Here is a 15,000-nt window from a genome sequence, read left to right as displayed (position 1 = left end):
CTACTTCAAACACCTTAGGAAACAGTTATTGTGGGTCAGGAAGTAAAACATCAGGAACTCGCCAAAAACATGCTATTTAGTGTCCAGCATTATCCAGAAGTGGAAGGGGGTGGGGTACTAAACGAACGAAGAAGAAGGCCTTTACCTACCATGGACTTTGTCTAACGGCCTTTTTTTTATCTTCATCATTTAGACCAATTAATGAATCGAAGAAATATTTTTTGGTTTTTTTAGGAGAAATTATTCGTTATTAATTGTGTTTTTAAGACTAATTTACTCGTTAGAGAAGTATAGGAGGCGGAAGGGTTTTTAAAACAGGTTACCTGCCTCCTCTCCCCATGTACCCTTGTTGGTAGTCTTATAAATTCATACGCGGATCTTATCATCATATATCCCTCGATCGTTTTATCATTTTCATTTTCAGGTTCCATCGACCATGACGAAAGGCTCATGAACTCTTTGTGTTGTTGGAGTTTAATCATTGGAACTATGTTGAGTAAAGTGCCTAATTACTTTTCAATCGACTGGTGAGACCGTTGTGATAAGATTTAGAATTGTTTGCTGAGGCTGAAAAAACAGACATTGGGATCTTTTTTTTCTGTTAATTTTTCTTGAACCAAGCAACAGCCAGTGTTTTAATTTTGTGCTAATTTAGTTAAGGTTCTAAAATATATTTTGAAGGGATTTTTTTATCATTATGCAACTATTTCCTTATTTCCAAGTGTTCATGGGCTTTGTTGCGTCTATTTGTTTGTTATTTTAAATTCAGTGCCTATTGTTTATAATTCTTTAGTAAGCTTGACTATAATTTGTCTATGAGAAAAGAGGAGCTCCCGCATCCATGGGGGGAGGGTTATTTGCGCCCATATCCGGCAAAATTTTGAAACTGACTTAGCTAAAAAAACAAAAATATTCCATCTTAGGGGTTTTTTTGCTTTGTTTTGTCTTTGAACATCCAAGTGGCCGAATGCGTAGGACTGGAAAACGAATAAGAACGTGAAATACCAAAAACCAGTTAGTAGATCAAAATATGTTTATCTCTGAATGTATATGCCAGACCCACCATGATAACAGACTGTTCGAAGTGATATCCCAGATTTGAACTATTGCCAACTCTGACATAATACCGTATTCATGTTCATTATCGTTTATTCTTACTTATTCTTTTTCATTCTTATTCTTTTATTACTTATTCTTTTATTCTCTGTCATTATTGTTTATTCTTACATTCATATGAGTAACATATTCATTCTGAATCGGTACTCCTTCGACAGTTTGGCGTAGGCCAATGCTTCCAAGAGCGAATGCTCGAAAACTTGGGAATCAGGAGCATAAAAAAAAATGAAAAAACAAATCAAATACCTCAAGAGGGAAAGACCTTTTTGATGCACACTTCTTTAAGCAATAACATTTTTCGTCCAAATACTTTAATAGAGTATTGGTAAATAAAATATGGGTACTATATTGGTAACCTAAAATGCAAAATTTATTAAGAATTTTAAGAAAGAAAAAGTATTCACAGCTTTTTAAATAACTTTAAAGTAACTGTATTTATATTGACTGCATCATTTATTGTACTTCTAATCTGATTTTTTAAATTCTGAGGGAACCTTGTAAAATTTGGGATTTTTGAGGAAACGAGGTGAGATTTCGGGGAATTTTTGGAAAGGGACAATATAACCACACCGTTTTAACCTTTCAAATATTTCTGTTCACACATTCAAGCTGTATAATGTGTAGCCTCAGTTGTTATAATGCTTAGCTAAAGATATAACAGATAACATTCAAGGAAGAAGGATCATTTGTAAGTTGCAGCATAAGCAACAGTCGTAGCTAGGTTGGGTCAATATACTTCAAGAAAAAGTCTCATTTGGGTGGTTTGTAATTTAGCTCAGACGGGAAAAAATTTGTAGGCGGTCCTGGTATAAATTACAACTGTTATAATTTTTTTTTTTTTGTCGATTTACCAGGTGCTGCCTTTGTAATCTTTAAATGTAACTGAGCTATCTATTCAGTTTTTTGGAAAAATCTGCTATAGCTAAGTTTAGATTTTTAGACTTGAAGTGACTTCAGCATTGCTTTGTTCCTAGCTTTGAATTTTAGACTCAAGAAACAGGAGTTACACTAGTTTCCTGTTCCAATTGTTTTCAGTATTTGACCGGCCCAGGCAGAACAGCCTTGAGCCGCATTCTTGAAAGACCACCATTTTTGAAATGACACCGCATTTTTGGAAAACAGGTAGTTTTTCTTACTGAACACTGACTTGTGTTTTCAACAGAAAATTGACATTTATTTGCAAGACAAATGCGGCACTTTTTTTTATAAAGCAAGACCTTAGAGGGGGGGGGGGGGGTCTGGATATTAATTACATCGATACTTTTTTGATTCCATATTACCTATCCCCCTTCCCTCTTCCTCATATTTAGTTTTTCAGTTGCTTGGAAAACCCTTGAATAGTAACTTTGGTGAAAATCTGTCAAGCCTTATTGGATATCTTACACCCCTTTCTATATTGAAATGGCTTAGTGCTGATCCAGCTCCAAAGAAAATTGATGGAAATTGTGGGGGTAATTGGAAACCATTAAGGCTACAATAATTTAGGCTACAGGTTGCGTTTTCTTTCGAGGGCCTAATTTTCCAACATTAACCTCAAACATAAAGACCTGATATATGGATTTGGACGCAATTATAAAATTATTTATTCACACTGATAAAGAGTTGTGTGGCTGGGGATAGGGGAGATGTATGGTGAGAAGCTATGTAACCACCAGGTTCTGGTGCCTTGGATAAAAGTCCGAAGTCATACCATAATTTTAACAGTATTTGATTTTGCTTAGCTTGAATATATTAAAGCATTTTAATGGATTTTTTTTATTGATATGTTTATTTTCTAAATACCAACTAACAGTCAATTTAGCATTAATTCCCTTTGGGTATTTTAAAATTGCTTTCTATGGTTAAAGTTTATTCCCAAAATCAGCTATTTTATTTGATTTAGCTTACCAAAAATTATCATTCTGAAAATCACGTTCCTTCCTGACGCAAATTCAAACTCAGATATAATTAACCATGATTAACCAGATATAATTAACCGTAATTATATTGATCAAAACAATTCTTAAGTATAATTGATTAACCCAGTTTCATAAAGTTAAAGCAATAAACGTAAACATAAAGTTATAGAACTGATGCGAAGGCCCAGCCAGAATCTTTACAAGTTTAAGGGGGTGTATTTAACCTACGGTTCCTTTCCCTGTCGGCCTTGTGGTAGCTGAGATCAAACCCCTGTTTCGGTGTTGCCAAGCAGACATCAATCGACTGTGCGTTTAGTTTAAGGATAAATTTGAGCATTAGTTTTATTAAAAAGAAGATATATTGACTTTTACAAAGAGCTGAATTTTATTTTTGTTGTTTGAGCTGTATTCATACTTCAAGCACAATTTTGATTATAAACCATTCAAAGTGAAGGTTTCAGGCAGATATTTTCAAATTAAAAAGATGGAAGTTTAGTGGTTTTCATCTTTTATGCTGAATTTGGTAAAAGTTACAAAGGACTAGTAAATGTAAAAAATACTTGTAAGCTTTTCAAACCAAACTTTAGGAGTTTCTGTATTTCGCTTCAGTAATACAAGCATGGCGTTAAGGCTATAAATCAAAGAAGATGGCAGTTCAGTCATAACTTTTCCCTTTTTTATTGACAGTTTTGACTGTACTGTGCCGTGGATATTAGACACATTATTCCATATTATAAGTGGGTGCTTGAAAGCGTATTTAAAGTGCCAAGAAAGTCCGGTAACAGCGGAAGACTTGAAAAACCAAAGGCAGATAAAAAATATACCCTAAAAGAAAAAAAAAACAATGAAAGGTACCGCTTAAAATTTAAATTTTAGAAGCATAATCTGATCTGTTTCGAGGAAGAGGGAGAAGCGCCGAAGGGGATTCTAGGAATTCGGGTTTTGGAGGGGAGAATCACTGAATTTGGGAATGTCACCAAAAATTTGTGGACATTGGAAGCACATATTATAGATTCTACTACTATATAGATCTACATGATAGGAACTACTGTATATTATAGACTACAAATTATACATTATAGATAGTACTATAGGCTACTACTTCTATAACGTGTCGCAGTGTTGGGCCGCTAAAGACTGACACACAGGTATATAGTCCCTGTCCATTTTCGTACTCCAACTGTCCGACATTTTCTAGCTGTGAATTGAAAAATCTTTCTTTCAAGAAATTAAGCATGCTGTGGTACGTTTTTTTTTTAAGTGTGTTCCTATCGATTGCAAAGTCGTTTGTTTTTTTTAAGTTGATAATTGATTTTGACTAAAATTGATGTTAGGTTTTAGTTAAGACTGAGTTTTTTGAGTTTCAGTTACTCTCTTTGTTGATATATAAATTTTCTATTGAATCAACTTTTAACTTACTTGACGCCAAAACAAGTAGTGTGAGAAAAAAAAATTCAGCCGGGTTCCACATCTCAAGATATTTGATATAAAAATTTTCACAGAATGAATATATGAGGTAAGCCTTGCTCATTTGAAATATTTGCGTTGGTCGTAGAGTTTGCTGTGCTAATGAACAAGAATCCTTGTTACGTAAAATATTTAAATTCCTATATTTAATAAATATTTAATATACACTGTAGCTTTTTAGCCAAAATTTTTCATTCTTAATCAGTTTTTTAATTAATTACTTAATAAATTAATTTTAATTTAATAAAATTATTTTTAATTTTAATTTTCTTATTTTTATTATTATTATATTATATTTTTATTAGTATATTATTATTATATTATATTTTTTATTATATTGTTATATAATTTTATTTTTAATTTTATTTAATAAAATTTATTAATTTATAAAAATTAATTAATTTTAACGTTTTAATTAATTTAATTGATTACTTTTGGAAGATAAGAAAAAGCACTTGCTCTCCTTTCAAAAACGATTTACATACTTTAGAATCGTTAATGCTCAGTATTACCTGTGTGTGCTACCAATCGCAAAAATTCACAAAATGAATGGGGGGGGGGCAAAGGTTTTTATCGATTTTCACTTAATTAAAATGTACAAAGAAACAGAATTCCTCTCCCTAATTGATTCCCTCTATACTCTTCTGTCTTATATTTCAAAGAGAAGTTAAGGGACGAATTTTCTTGTTAATGAATGCCTCAGAACCAAGAGTTCTGGTCAACTTAAAAGTTGTGCAGTGCATTTGGCCTAAAATTCCTTATAGTAAACAACAGCCCCCCCTCCTCCTAGACAAATATATGACTTAAGGGTTCTATTTGTTTGTCATGTTATAGATATATATATATGTATATATATATATATATATATATATATATATATATATATATATATATATATATATATATATATATATATATATATATATATATATATATATATATATATATATATATATATGGTCATATGCCGTGACTTCTCATGTTGGTGCCAACTCAAGGGGGAGGGGGTGGCAAATGATTTGACTTAAAGGTATATTTTGCCTTCTGACTGCCTAAAATATAGCTTTTAGGTAACGATGTTCGCCAGAGCTCAGATAGCATTATTGATAGTTATTTTGTGTATTTTAGAATGAACCTTGTCAAATTAGCTATTTTGAAAATAATCGGATGTTCGTCAAAGATTTATTGTCATTTTCTGGGTATAATTCCTTACTTTTACGGAATTACATTTGTGACGAAGTAGATCAACTGAATTGATGCCAAATTTTCGAAAAAAAATTAAAAAGTGGAATTCGTCTGAGCCACTTCTAGGACGCCAAAATAAGAACCACTTATACTAATTTACAACTGGAAAAAAACTGTTGCTTTTTTTTTTTTTTTTAGTGTAATGGTGAACTAAACATTTTAGCATGGCTTGTTTCTTTCCTGTTAAATATATCTGCTCCAACGATGATTGGTGGTCTTTTTATTAGGACCGCCTCTACATTATCTTTCTTTTTTTTAGTATACCTAGCTGGTTTTATTGAGCCACATGGAATTTCTCTGGGCTTTACTCCTGTTGCAGGTTATTAAATAGTTTTGAGGTGTTTCCAAGTACCCTATATGTTTTTGATGTATCAGTATTTAGAGTTCGCACTGTTTTATAAATATAAAATAAACTTTGCGAAATAGTCTTCAAATTAGCCGATAAAACTACCATGTTAAGTTAAAAATTGCTGGCTGTGCAATTTGTCACTCCCCTATTTCTGTACCGTTAGGCAAAAACCGCGTATGTGATATTTGTAGTATATATGAATAATTGGTATCAATTCATTTAAGTATCATATGAATCAATTAGTGTAATCAGAATATTCCATAATATTCCATGGAATAATGGCTTTTTTCTCGACAAATCCACGAAAAGTACTTGGAGGTAAAAAGCTCCCCCACTCCTCATTAAGTAAATTATTTGCGTTTTAAAACTATAAATTTCGTTATACTGTGGTTGCCGATTTGTTTTCCTCTTTGCATCTCCTTTTTGTACCTTGTATTTCAACAACCCCAAGGTTTTTATTTAGATATACTGCTTGAGCATTTTGACTGTGGTCTAAATTACTTTGCAGACTATTTGTCTAATTTTAGGATTATCATTTATAGAATTAATTCATTGCCAACTAAGTATGAAAAATTTTCGATTTGCAGATTATTGGTCAAATTTCAATGAACGTTCTTAGTTCCTAAATAATTTTGGTTTTTGTTGGATTAGGGCTCATAACTTAAGATTCTGTCTGGTCATGATGCGATCAAATATTTTTGAATTCTTTATAGCTATTATCCTTTTTTAAGGGGGTGGGGCTAATATCTTGGAAGACATCTATGAGCACTTCTCCTTTTTTTTAGTTTCAAACCTGTCTGTCTAAAAAAAAAAAATCCAGTTTCGTCATCGTGGTTTTCACTTAACGTTATAGTTTTGGTATTTTAGGTTTTTTCTCTTTTTTTCTTCTTTTTTTTAGCTTACAAAGAATTGTATATTTGCCTCTTTATACATAATTATATATATACTGCATTTTGTTTTTTATATTGTTAAGATTTTTGTCGTACTCTATATTCCTATAATATGTAAATAATCTCGTTTTAAACATAAAAATTAAAACAGATTTCATCATTTTCATTTTGTTCAGAGTTTCCAGTTTTAGGAATCGAAAAGCAATGAATCAAAGTGAACATTCTGCTCTTGTTAAAACACTTTATGTTGCAGTACCTGGCCCATTAAGCTGATCAACAAAAATTTAGTAAATTTTAAATTTTTGACTGCTTACAATTACTAATGCACCTTTAAAGCGCTTTGCAAATATATGTGTTAAAAACAAATACACATATTAAAGTTAAATAACCAGTTTCTATTGGCGGTTTGGGACGTTAAAATTAAAAAATCAGTTTCTATTGGCGGTTTGGGACGTTAAAATTAAAAAATCAGTTTCTATTGGCGGTTTGGGACGTTAAAATTAAAAAACCACTTTCTATTGGCGGTTTGGGACGATAAAATTAAAAAAAACAGTTTCTATTGGCGGTTTGGGACGTTAAAATTAAAAATCACTTTCGATTGGCGGTTTGGGACGTTAAAATTAAAAAACCAGTTTCTATTGGCGGTTTGGGACGTGATCAGTCAATTCATTGACACACATTTGACATAGCACTAAGAAGCACTAGAACTGAGCTGTTTACATGGTACATGGTACATAAAAATGGCACAATCATGAACTACAATTAATTTGTGCTGTTAAACAGACCTGTGAAAAAGGGAACAAAATGAAGCTGATACAGCGTTGTGCGGGTTTTTAAGCAGATCAAGAAAAAAAATTAATGAGTTAGATTTTCGACTGCTTAGAATTACTAATGCGCTTCTTAAAGTTAAGTAACCAGTTACTAATGGTGGAGTAGGACGTGAATCAGTAAATTGCAGGCCATTAGGCAAAATTAACGCACGCTAAATCCGTAGTACATGGAATAGACAAAGGTCTATTAGGAATCAGACAGACATGTTTATTGAAACACCCCACATATCATTAAGAAGCGCTAAAACTGAGCTATAGGTGCATAAAAAAGGATGCTGACACCGCGTTGTGCGGCGTTAAACTAATTCCAACTTGTTTTAAGTGTATATTTATTTTAGCCCTCGTGAAAAAAAAGCAGAGTATTGTGCCTGTTACCTTAACGCATAGAGTTGAGCTAGGCTTAAAATTACTAGTAAATTTGTTTAAATCTCAGAAAGTTAATGAAGGAAAAAAAACAAGTAATTCTCTGCTAAAGTCGGTAAATCGTAGTTGCATAATTGCCAACAGCTGCTTAGCTTGTTGAAGAAGCAGAGGAATTATCCCGATATTGGTCACTGGGCAGAGAATGCGAATATCCTTCTCTTACAGTTGCCAATCGGCGATCTCTTTAACTAGGCTAAAGGTTGATTATTAAGAGTAAGCGTAACTTCTAAGAGTGGAAATTGGTCCTAATGTTGAAATAATCAGTGACGCCATCTAGCATTTTGTGCTTCTTTACATTTTTTAACATTAAGGTGAAATTATTGTAACTGGCAAAATTAGTGTATTAATAATCCATTTATAAAAAAAAAATACAATCACAAAGTTTGAAAAAACTGTGAAGAATTACCCAATGCCAAATGGCATTGGTGATTTTTTCCAGTACTAGCGCTAGTTTTTCCACTATAACTTACCTGATCTATTTGGTCTGTTAGATCAACAAGAGAAGTGTTTCTAGGCCCTCAAAATGTGTTCAAGACAGTTTCTACGTCAAATTACTTTTAATCTTTTTTTTACCAATGGAAAAATGGAAACCGTTTCGGATTAGTCAGTTTAAAAAGTAGATTCGAAGTCTCAGTTTAAGAAAAGTGTATGTAAAGATTCCCAATATTTTCTATAGGACAAATGGGAAGCTAAAATAATATCTTGTCAGGAGTTTAGCCAGAATTCCACTTCAAAGCTGGGATCATACGCTTATGGTTAAAATCAAAGAGTGTAGGCAAGTTGGCCATCGTTGGTGTAGTAGCAATGCAAAACAAATGTGATCATCAAAATTAGTGTAGGCTATTAGTAAGTGTCGAATCTCAGACACTTACTAAAGGCCAACGCTAGATGACATTGTTGATTAATTTGATACTAGCGCCAGTTTCAATTTTTAAAAGTTGCCCATACTCTTTAGCAAAAATCTTTACATAACAGATAAAAGTGCAAAGTGTATATTTTTCACATTTTGAACACGAAAGATATTTAAATTGAAACATGGTCCAGAAGTCAGTTTAATTTAAATTTTAAGCCTGTTGATCATAGGTCACACTGACTTATTGATTTATGTCCCGGACGTCATCATGGGTTGTGTTGGGGCGCACGTTCATGGATCGGTCCCCTATATGATATTCAGCCTTTAATCTGTTCGAGAAAGTACAGAAAGTCATATCCGAATTTGTCTCGCCATCTCTTCCTAGATTTTCCAGGTGGTTGGTTACCTTGGACCCTACCATCAAAAGTAAATTTTTGTGGGCGTGATTTTTTAGATTGATGTATGTCACACAGCAACCTGGGATGCTGTAATTGCGCTTTCCAAAGAATTGTAGTTTCCTGCTTCAGTTGCCTTCGAAGGTCTTTGTCTCAGATTCTGTCTTGATACTTCACACCATCTAGATGGCGAGAAACTATCTCTTTGTCAGAAATAAATTTAAAAAAAAACAAGTTTTTGTAACGGAAAGTAAGGAGCGACATTAAAACTTAAAACGAACAGAAATTACTCTGTATATGAAAGGGGCTTTTCCTCCTCAACGCCTCGCTCTTTACGCTAAAGTTTGACCCTTTCTCTTAACTCTACTTTTTAAAACAGTAAGAAACTAAAAGTAAAACAGAAGTGTTTATTTTAGAAACTTACAATGGGGGAATTTTGTAAGTAAACTCGCTTTTTTGAGTGCACACTTTATTTTAATAAATTATAAAACTAAGCAAAATAATCCAAAATTAATATAAATAGTTCAAATAATATAATTAATTTATTTATTACCCGCTCTTTTTAACAATTTAAGTGGATTAAAAACACAAAAGGAAAGAAAAATAAAATAACATAGACAATGCAATCAATACAATCGAATCAAAGGGTGGTAAGGACCCAAGCGTTAACATGCATCAGCACCTAATCTAGCATAAAGTTTTTTATAAACAAGAATAATATCATAAATAACTTCGAAGACCACACTGCCTTTCCATGATGAAAATATAACAGTTCAAAACAGGGATGAAACCTTTTAATCGACAGTTAAACAATTATAAAATTTTAACTGAATATTTCGGACTCATGTATAGTGCTGCTGATGATGGACAATGAGTCTGAAATATTCAGTTAAAATTTTATATTTCTTTAACTGTCGATTAAAGGTTTCATCCCTATTTTGGACTGTTAAAAATAATATCAGTGGCACAAAACTTTCTAATAATCTTCCGATTTCTCTAAGAACGCGGCAGATACAAGAAGTATTTGCAATAACGAAAATACAGAACTCTTGTATAAGTAAATCTTGATTATTAAGAAACGGGCACAAACCGGACAGAAACAATATAGAGTGATCGTAATATGAGGAATAAAGTCTGGATAAAATCCTTCTGTGAAAATCTGCCTCGGTTCGGGACAATTTTCGTGTACCCAATTTTAAGTTTACTTTTAATATCATTAAGCCCACAATATCGAAAAGCCGATAAAGATGAACAAATACGAATACCAAGCCACCAAATTGAAGAAACAAGCTTAACTGAAAAAGAACCATAAGCAAGATCACTACTTTGATGTTTAGCATTAAAAATTAAATATTCACATTTCCAGCATTTGAGGCCGATTTCCTCAAAAGACTTAGAAACAAGCTGGGTCAACTTAATTAGGCTAGATTTAGTGCAACTAATCAAAAGTAAACCATCTGCATATGCAATATACGAAAGATTTGTTAGGCCTAAAAACATGATGGATGAATACGTGGCAAAACAGAATAAAGACAAGCATTAAAAAGATACGCGGATAGGACTCCTCCTTGCCTAAGACCAGAACGGAGAGGGATATTACCAACATAAGGGTCATCTGACTTGAGTCGAACACATGAAATAGCATACCAAAAACAAAGAGTTGATATAATAGACACATTTGCACCAAGTTGGATTAAAGAATACCAAAGTTGGCTATGGCATATTGAATCAAATCCTTTTGAAACATCGAGTGCATAAAAATGAACCTCAAAACCAAATTTTATGCGCCTCAAGTAATAGCGAAGCTCTAGCACGATGAGCATGTTGGCATCCTATATACGGCTTGAAGCCAAAGTGATTAGACATATAATCTACTTTAGACAGGAGATCAGGGAGCAAAACATATTCAAATACTTTACTTAAAGTACAAGCAACCGTAATAGGCCTATACGAAGCGCAACTAGGTGGATCCTTTCTGCGTTTCAAAATTGACGTAATGTTACCAAATAAAAGAGAATTAGGGACTAAAGACGAGCATAAACACAACTGGAAAAATAACTGCAGGGGATAAACTAATTCCTCCGAATCGACAGTGAGGTGAAAAGCACTGAAACCGTCGATATCGTAAGATTTCGATTTAAGTCTCCCCACACTTCTTTTGACACAGTCAATACAAACGGGAGGCAGATACAAACAGGAGGCAATGACCCAGAGTGATTTTCTTAGGTAACAGACTAGAACAGACGGTGGCAAAACGAGAATGAACCGCATATATCACTGTATCGAAAATCTTACTATAATGATTGATCCATGGAGTCATTCAGGGTTTGGTCGGCCATAGGCAATCTGTCGAACTTTGCGACATTAATCACTCTTTTCCACTAGCTAGGAGTCTTAGGAAATTCGTCACTATTACATTTAATTCTTGGAAGATAACGCTTAAAATCCAGCTTTGTTCTTTGTTTAATATCAAAAACATTATCCCTTAAGGGGTGGCCGCAAGCTATCCATATTTTGAGCCACAGTTCAGCCTGATTTTTTATAGTTTTGAGCTTGGGGTCATTATTTCAAAATGAACTTCTTGTCTGGGCTCAGAAGCGACATAGGGGAACAGCTACATCATCAGACCTTTTTAAGAAACGACACAATGTGGCTATAATATATATTAAGCTGAATTCTTGCTTTTGGGGATCCAATGCTTATACACAACAGACTAAAAGGGACTTTAGTCGTTGATAGAAGGCTAACAAGCATAGAAAAATAAAGATGCCAGTCAGCCTTTGTTCCCTTCTCTTTTAGAAATCCACTTTCTAGAATTAGGACGAAGGTTCTTCTCAGCAGTAGCGTTAAGGGTAACAATGAGGGACGGGGGGAGACGGTCATAATCAGGCTCATCCCGATCAACATGGACTTCGCCACAGATGAGACCAGAGGAAACGATACAATGCTTGATGTTCGAAAGTGAGTCATTATTATGGATACACAAATGGGAGGCATGTTTCTTCGAAATTCTGCAACTACTTGGTAGTGAATCCAAAAGAAGCTCGCTCCGCACTGATGAAGAGTTAATATTACAGTTCGTATCACCAATTAATAACCAGTCCAGTTCATTATTCTCAATGCCATTCAGAAGACTTTTTATTAACGCGCCAGATTTTGTAAAAGTTCGGAGGGATTTCTTGTCGCAGGGGAGATAAACATTAATGAGTACAAGGTTGACAAGACGAATAGCAATATAGCAATCAATTTCGTGATAATATGAGGAGGGTGGTGAAAACAGCGTCTTTTTTGTTAAACATCCTAGGCCATCTGATGATCGGCAAGAGGTTTTGCGGGCACTTTTAGAAAAAACTAAATGTTCGTTACTTCTGCGTAGGGAGTTTAAGCTCACTAAAGGTTGGAGATATTCCTGGAGGAATAAAACATCAAAATTTTCTAATCTCTAATCTAAGGAAGCGTCTTTATCATTCGTACCCTTAATATTGAGCGGGAATATAGTGATGTTAGTCTTAGCACTTATTTTCTTGTATAAGATGACCGTTTCGACAAAAGTTCACGAAGGATTCGGTATTTCAATGAAAATGACACGTGATTGCCTTGACAGTTTGTACATTTTGGTGTAGCCTGGCACAGGGAATCTGGCGAGGATTCTTGTTACCTTGTGCAAAGGGAGCAGCGTTTTTCCTTATCACTATTTTATTTTAAGTGAGTAGATGATTGACAATTATAGCAGCATTCTGGTGGGCGTTGGAATTTGTAAACTCGATATATCTCATACCCAATCTTTATATCAAGTCAAAGTGCATTAACGAGCGCAACAGCGTTTTCAAAAAATACTCTAACAGCCAAATGTTTGCCTATTCGTTTCGTAAGAGTAATATTACCACAATCAATTAGCATCCCCTCATCAAAATTGGTCGGTATACCTTTAATGATTCCAATATATTTCGCTTCTTTTGCTTTGACGTCACAATCTTTCATTACGGATGGAATGGCATTCCAAAAGTCCTTTGCAGCAATCTTATCAATTCGTACCACCAGCTTATCGCCAGATGGCTTAATGCTATGAATGCACTCATGACCTAGAATACAGTCTATTATTTCGCGACGCTTTTCGCGATTATTTAATTGTGATGGGACTTTAAAATAACAACAGTCGTCTGATCATGATTTGCCAAAAGTTTGATTTGCCAGTACTTTGCCAAAAGTCGGCAAAGTATTTTTCGTTTTGATTTTTCGTTTTTAGTTTACGGTTTTCAAAAAAACTGAAAACTGGAAAGTCTTAACACCATGAACTAATACCATAAGCGATAACACCTTAACACCATAAGTGATGAAAATAAAATATGATTTGAAACCATAAGATGGAACTAAGTCGATTTTGTTTTTTAAACTAATACTGATAGAGAGAGAGAGAGAGAGAGAGAGAGAGAGAGAGAGAGAGAGAGAGAGAGAGAGAGAGAGAGAGAGAGAGAGAGAGAGAGATCGGTATATTTAAAAACTATCGTAGCATAGCTAAATTCAGTTTTTTTTACAAAAATCATACATTTAAACAAAAATCACACACTACAACTTAGCATTAAAAACTGATGTGAAGAAAGGCACAAATGAGTTGGCGTATCGATTGGTTCGTACTTTAGGGGGTACAAGTTTATTTTTTAACCGAGTTCGGTTATTGGGAGGGGCTGGTTCGGGTAGTAGTGATCGGTGGCTCTTATTGGCTAGGACGAATTTTCTAAATTGGCAAATAAGGTGTTCAAGCCGGACTTTAAGTGGAGATAAATTTAATTTAGCGAGGGCTTGATCATAGGGTATGCCACGGTTACGGAGTATAATCCTTGTTGCTCTTTTCTGGACGCACACTCTATGTCGCGTAATGGGTACGCTGTGCGGATAGCAGATGGACCCCACACCGGGCACGCGTACTCGAGCAACGGGTGAACATAACACATGTAGGCATGGAGAAGACTTTCAGTATCACACCCAAAACGCCTCATTTTGGTAAGTGTCTGAAGGCTTGCATTAGCCTTGTGGACGGTTAAATTAATATGGGCACTGAAACTACAGTCACTAGGGAAAGTTACTCTTAAGATTTTTGTTTCGTTCACAATCGGGAAAGGGACTAGAGGCATATCTATATTCCTCTTCAGAGGGTTGAAACGAATTATCTTCGACTTGGCTACGTTAATGGTAAGATCATGACTTGAGCATTCGGTCTTTAGCTGATCAAATGACTGGTCTGAAAACTGCTTTGTTATGATAGTGTTTTCGACCAGGTAAGCGAGCACTATGGACAGATCATCTATAAACTTGTAACGGTCGTCGTGATGGTTAAGCAGGGAATTAATTACAGCCAGGAAAATTATTCCAGCTAATTTTATGCCTTGTGGGGCCCCGCAAGAAGTATCTGACCATGATGAATCCGAATCGTTTTCGTGGAGTGCAAAGACTTTTTGTTTTCGGCCAGTTAAGAAGTCAAGTAGTGGAAATTCATGCCTGCAGCCCGGTGGCAGATTAGGTCAAAGGCCTTTTGG

The 15,000-nt window shown here is 34.3% G+C and overlaps 1 protein-coding gene across 6 annotated transcripts in view; it reads left to right on the top strand.

Moving 5' to 3' along the window:
• Positions 1-7,129, top strand: part of LOC136034377 (phosphatase and actin regulator 4-like) — a 205,137-nt gene extending 198,008 nt beyond the window's left edge. For all 6 annotated transcript variants that reach the window (XM_065715525.1, XM_065715524.1, XM_065715523.1 and 3 more), the window contains one exon: positions 425-7,129. In XM_065715525.1, the coding sequence (XP_065571597.1) occupies positions 425-440 (16 nt within the window). In that variant the 3' untranslated portion in view covers positions 441-7,129. The remainder of the gene's footprint in view (positions 1-424) is intronic.
• The last annotated feature ends 7,871 nt before the right edge of the window (positions 7,130-15,000 follow it).

The sequence above is a fragment of the Artemia franciscana genome, chromosome 13, assembly GCF_032884065.1.
Source record: "Artemia franciscana chromosome 13, ASM3288406v1, whole genome shotgun sequence".
Classification (NCBI taxonomy): Eukaryota; Metazoa; Arthropoda; class Branchiopoda; order Anostraca; family Artemiidae; genus Artemia; species Artemia franciscana.
The sequence above is the reverse complement of the archived record's forward strand: the minus strand, read 5'-3'. Positions and strand labels throughout refer to the sequence as shown.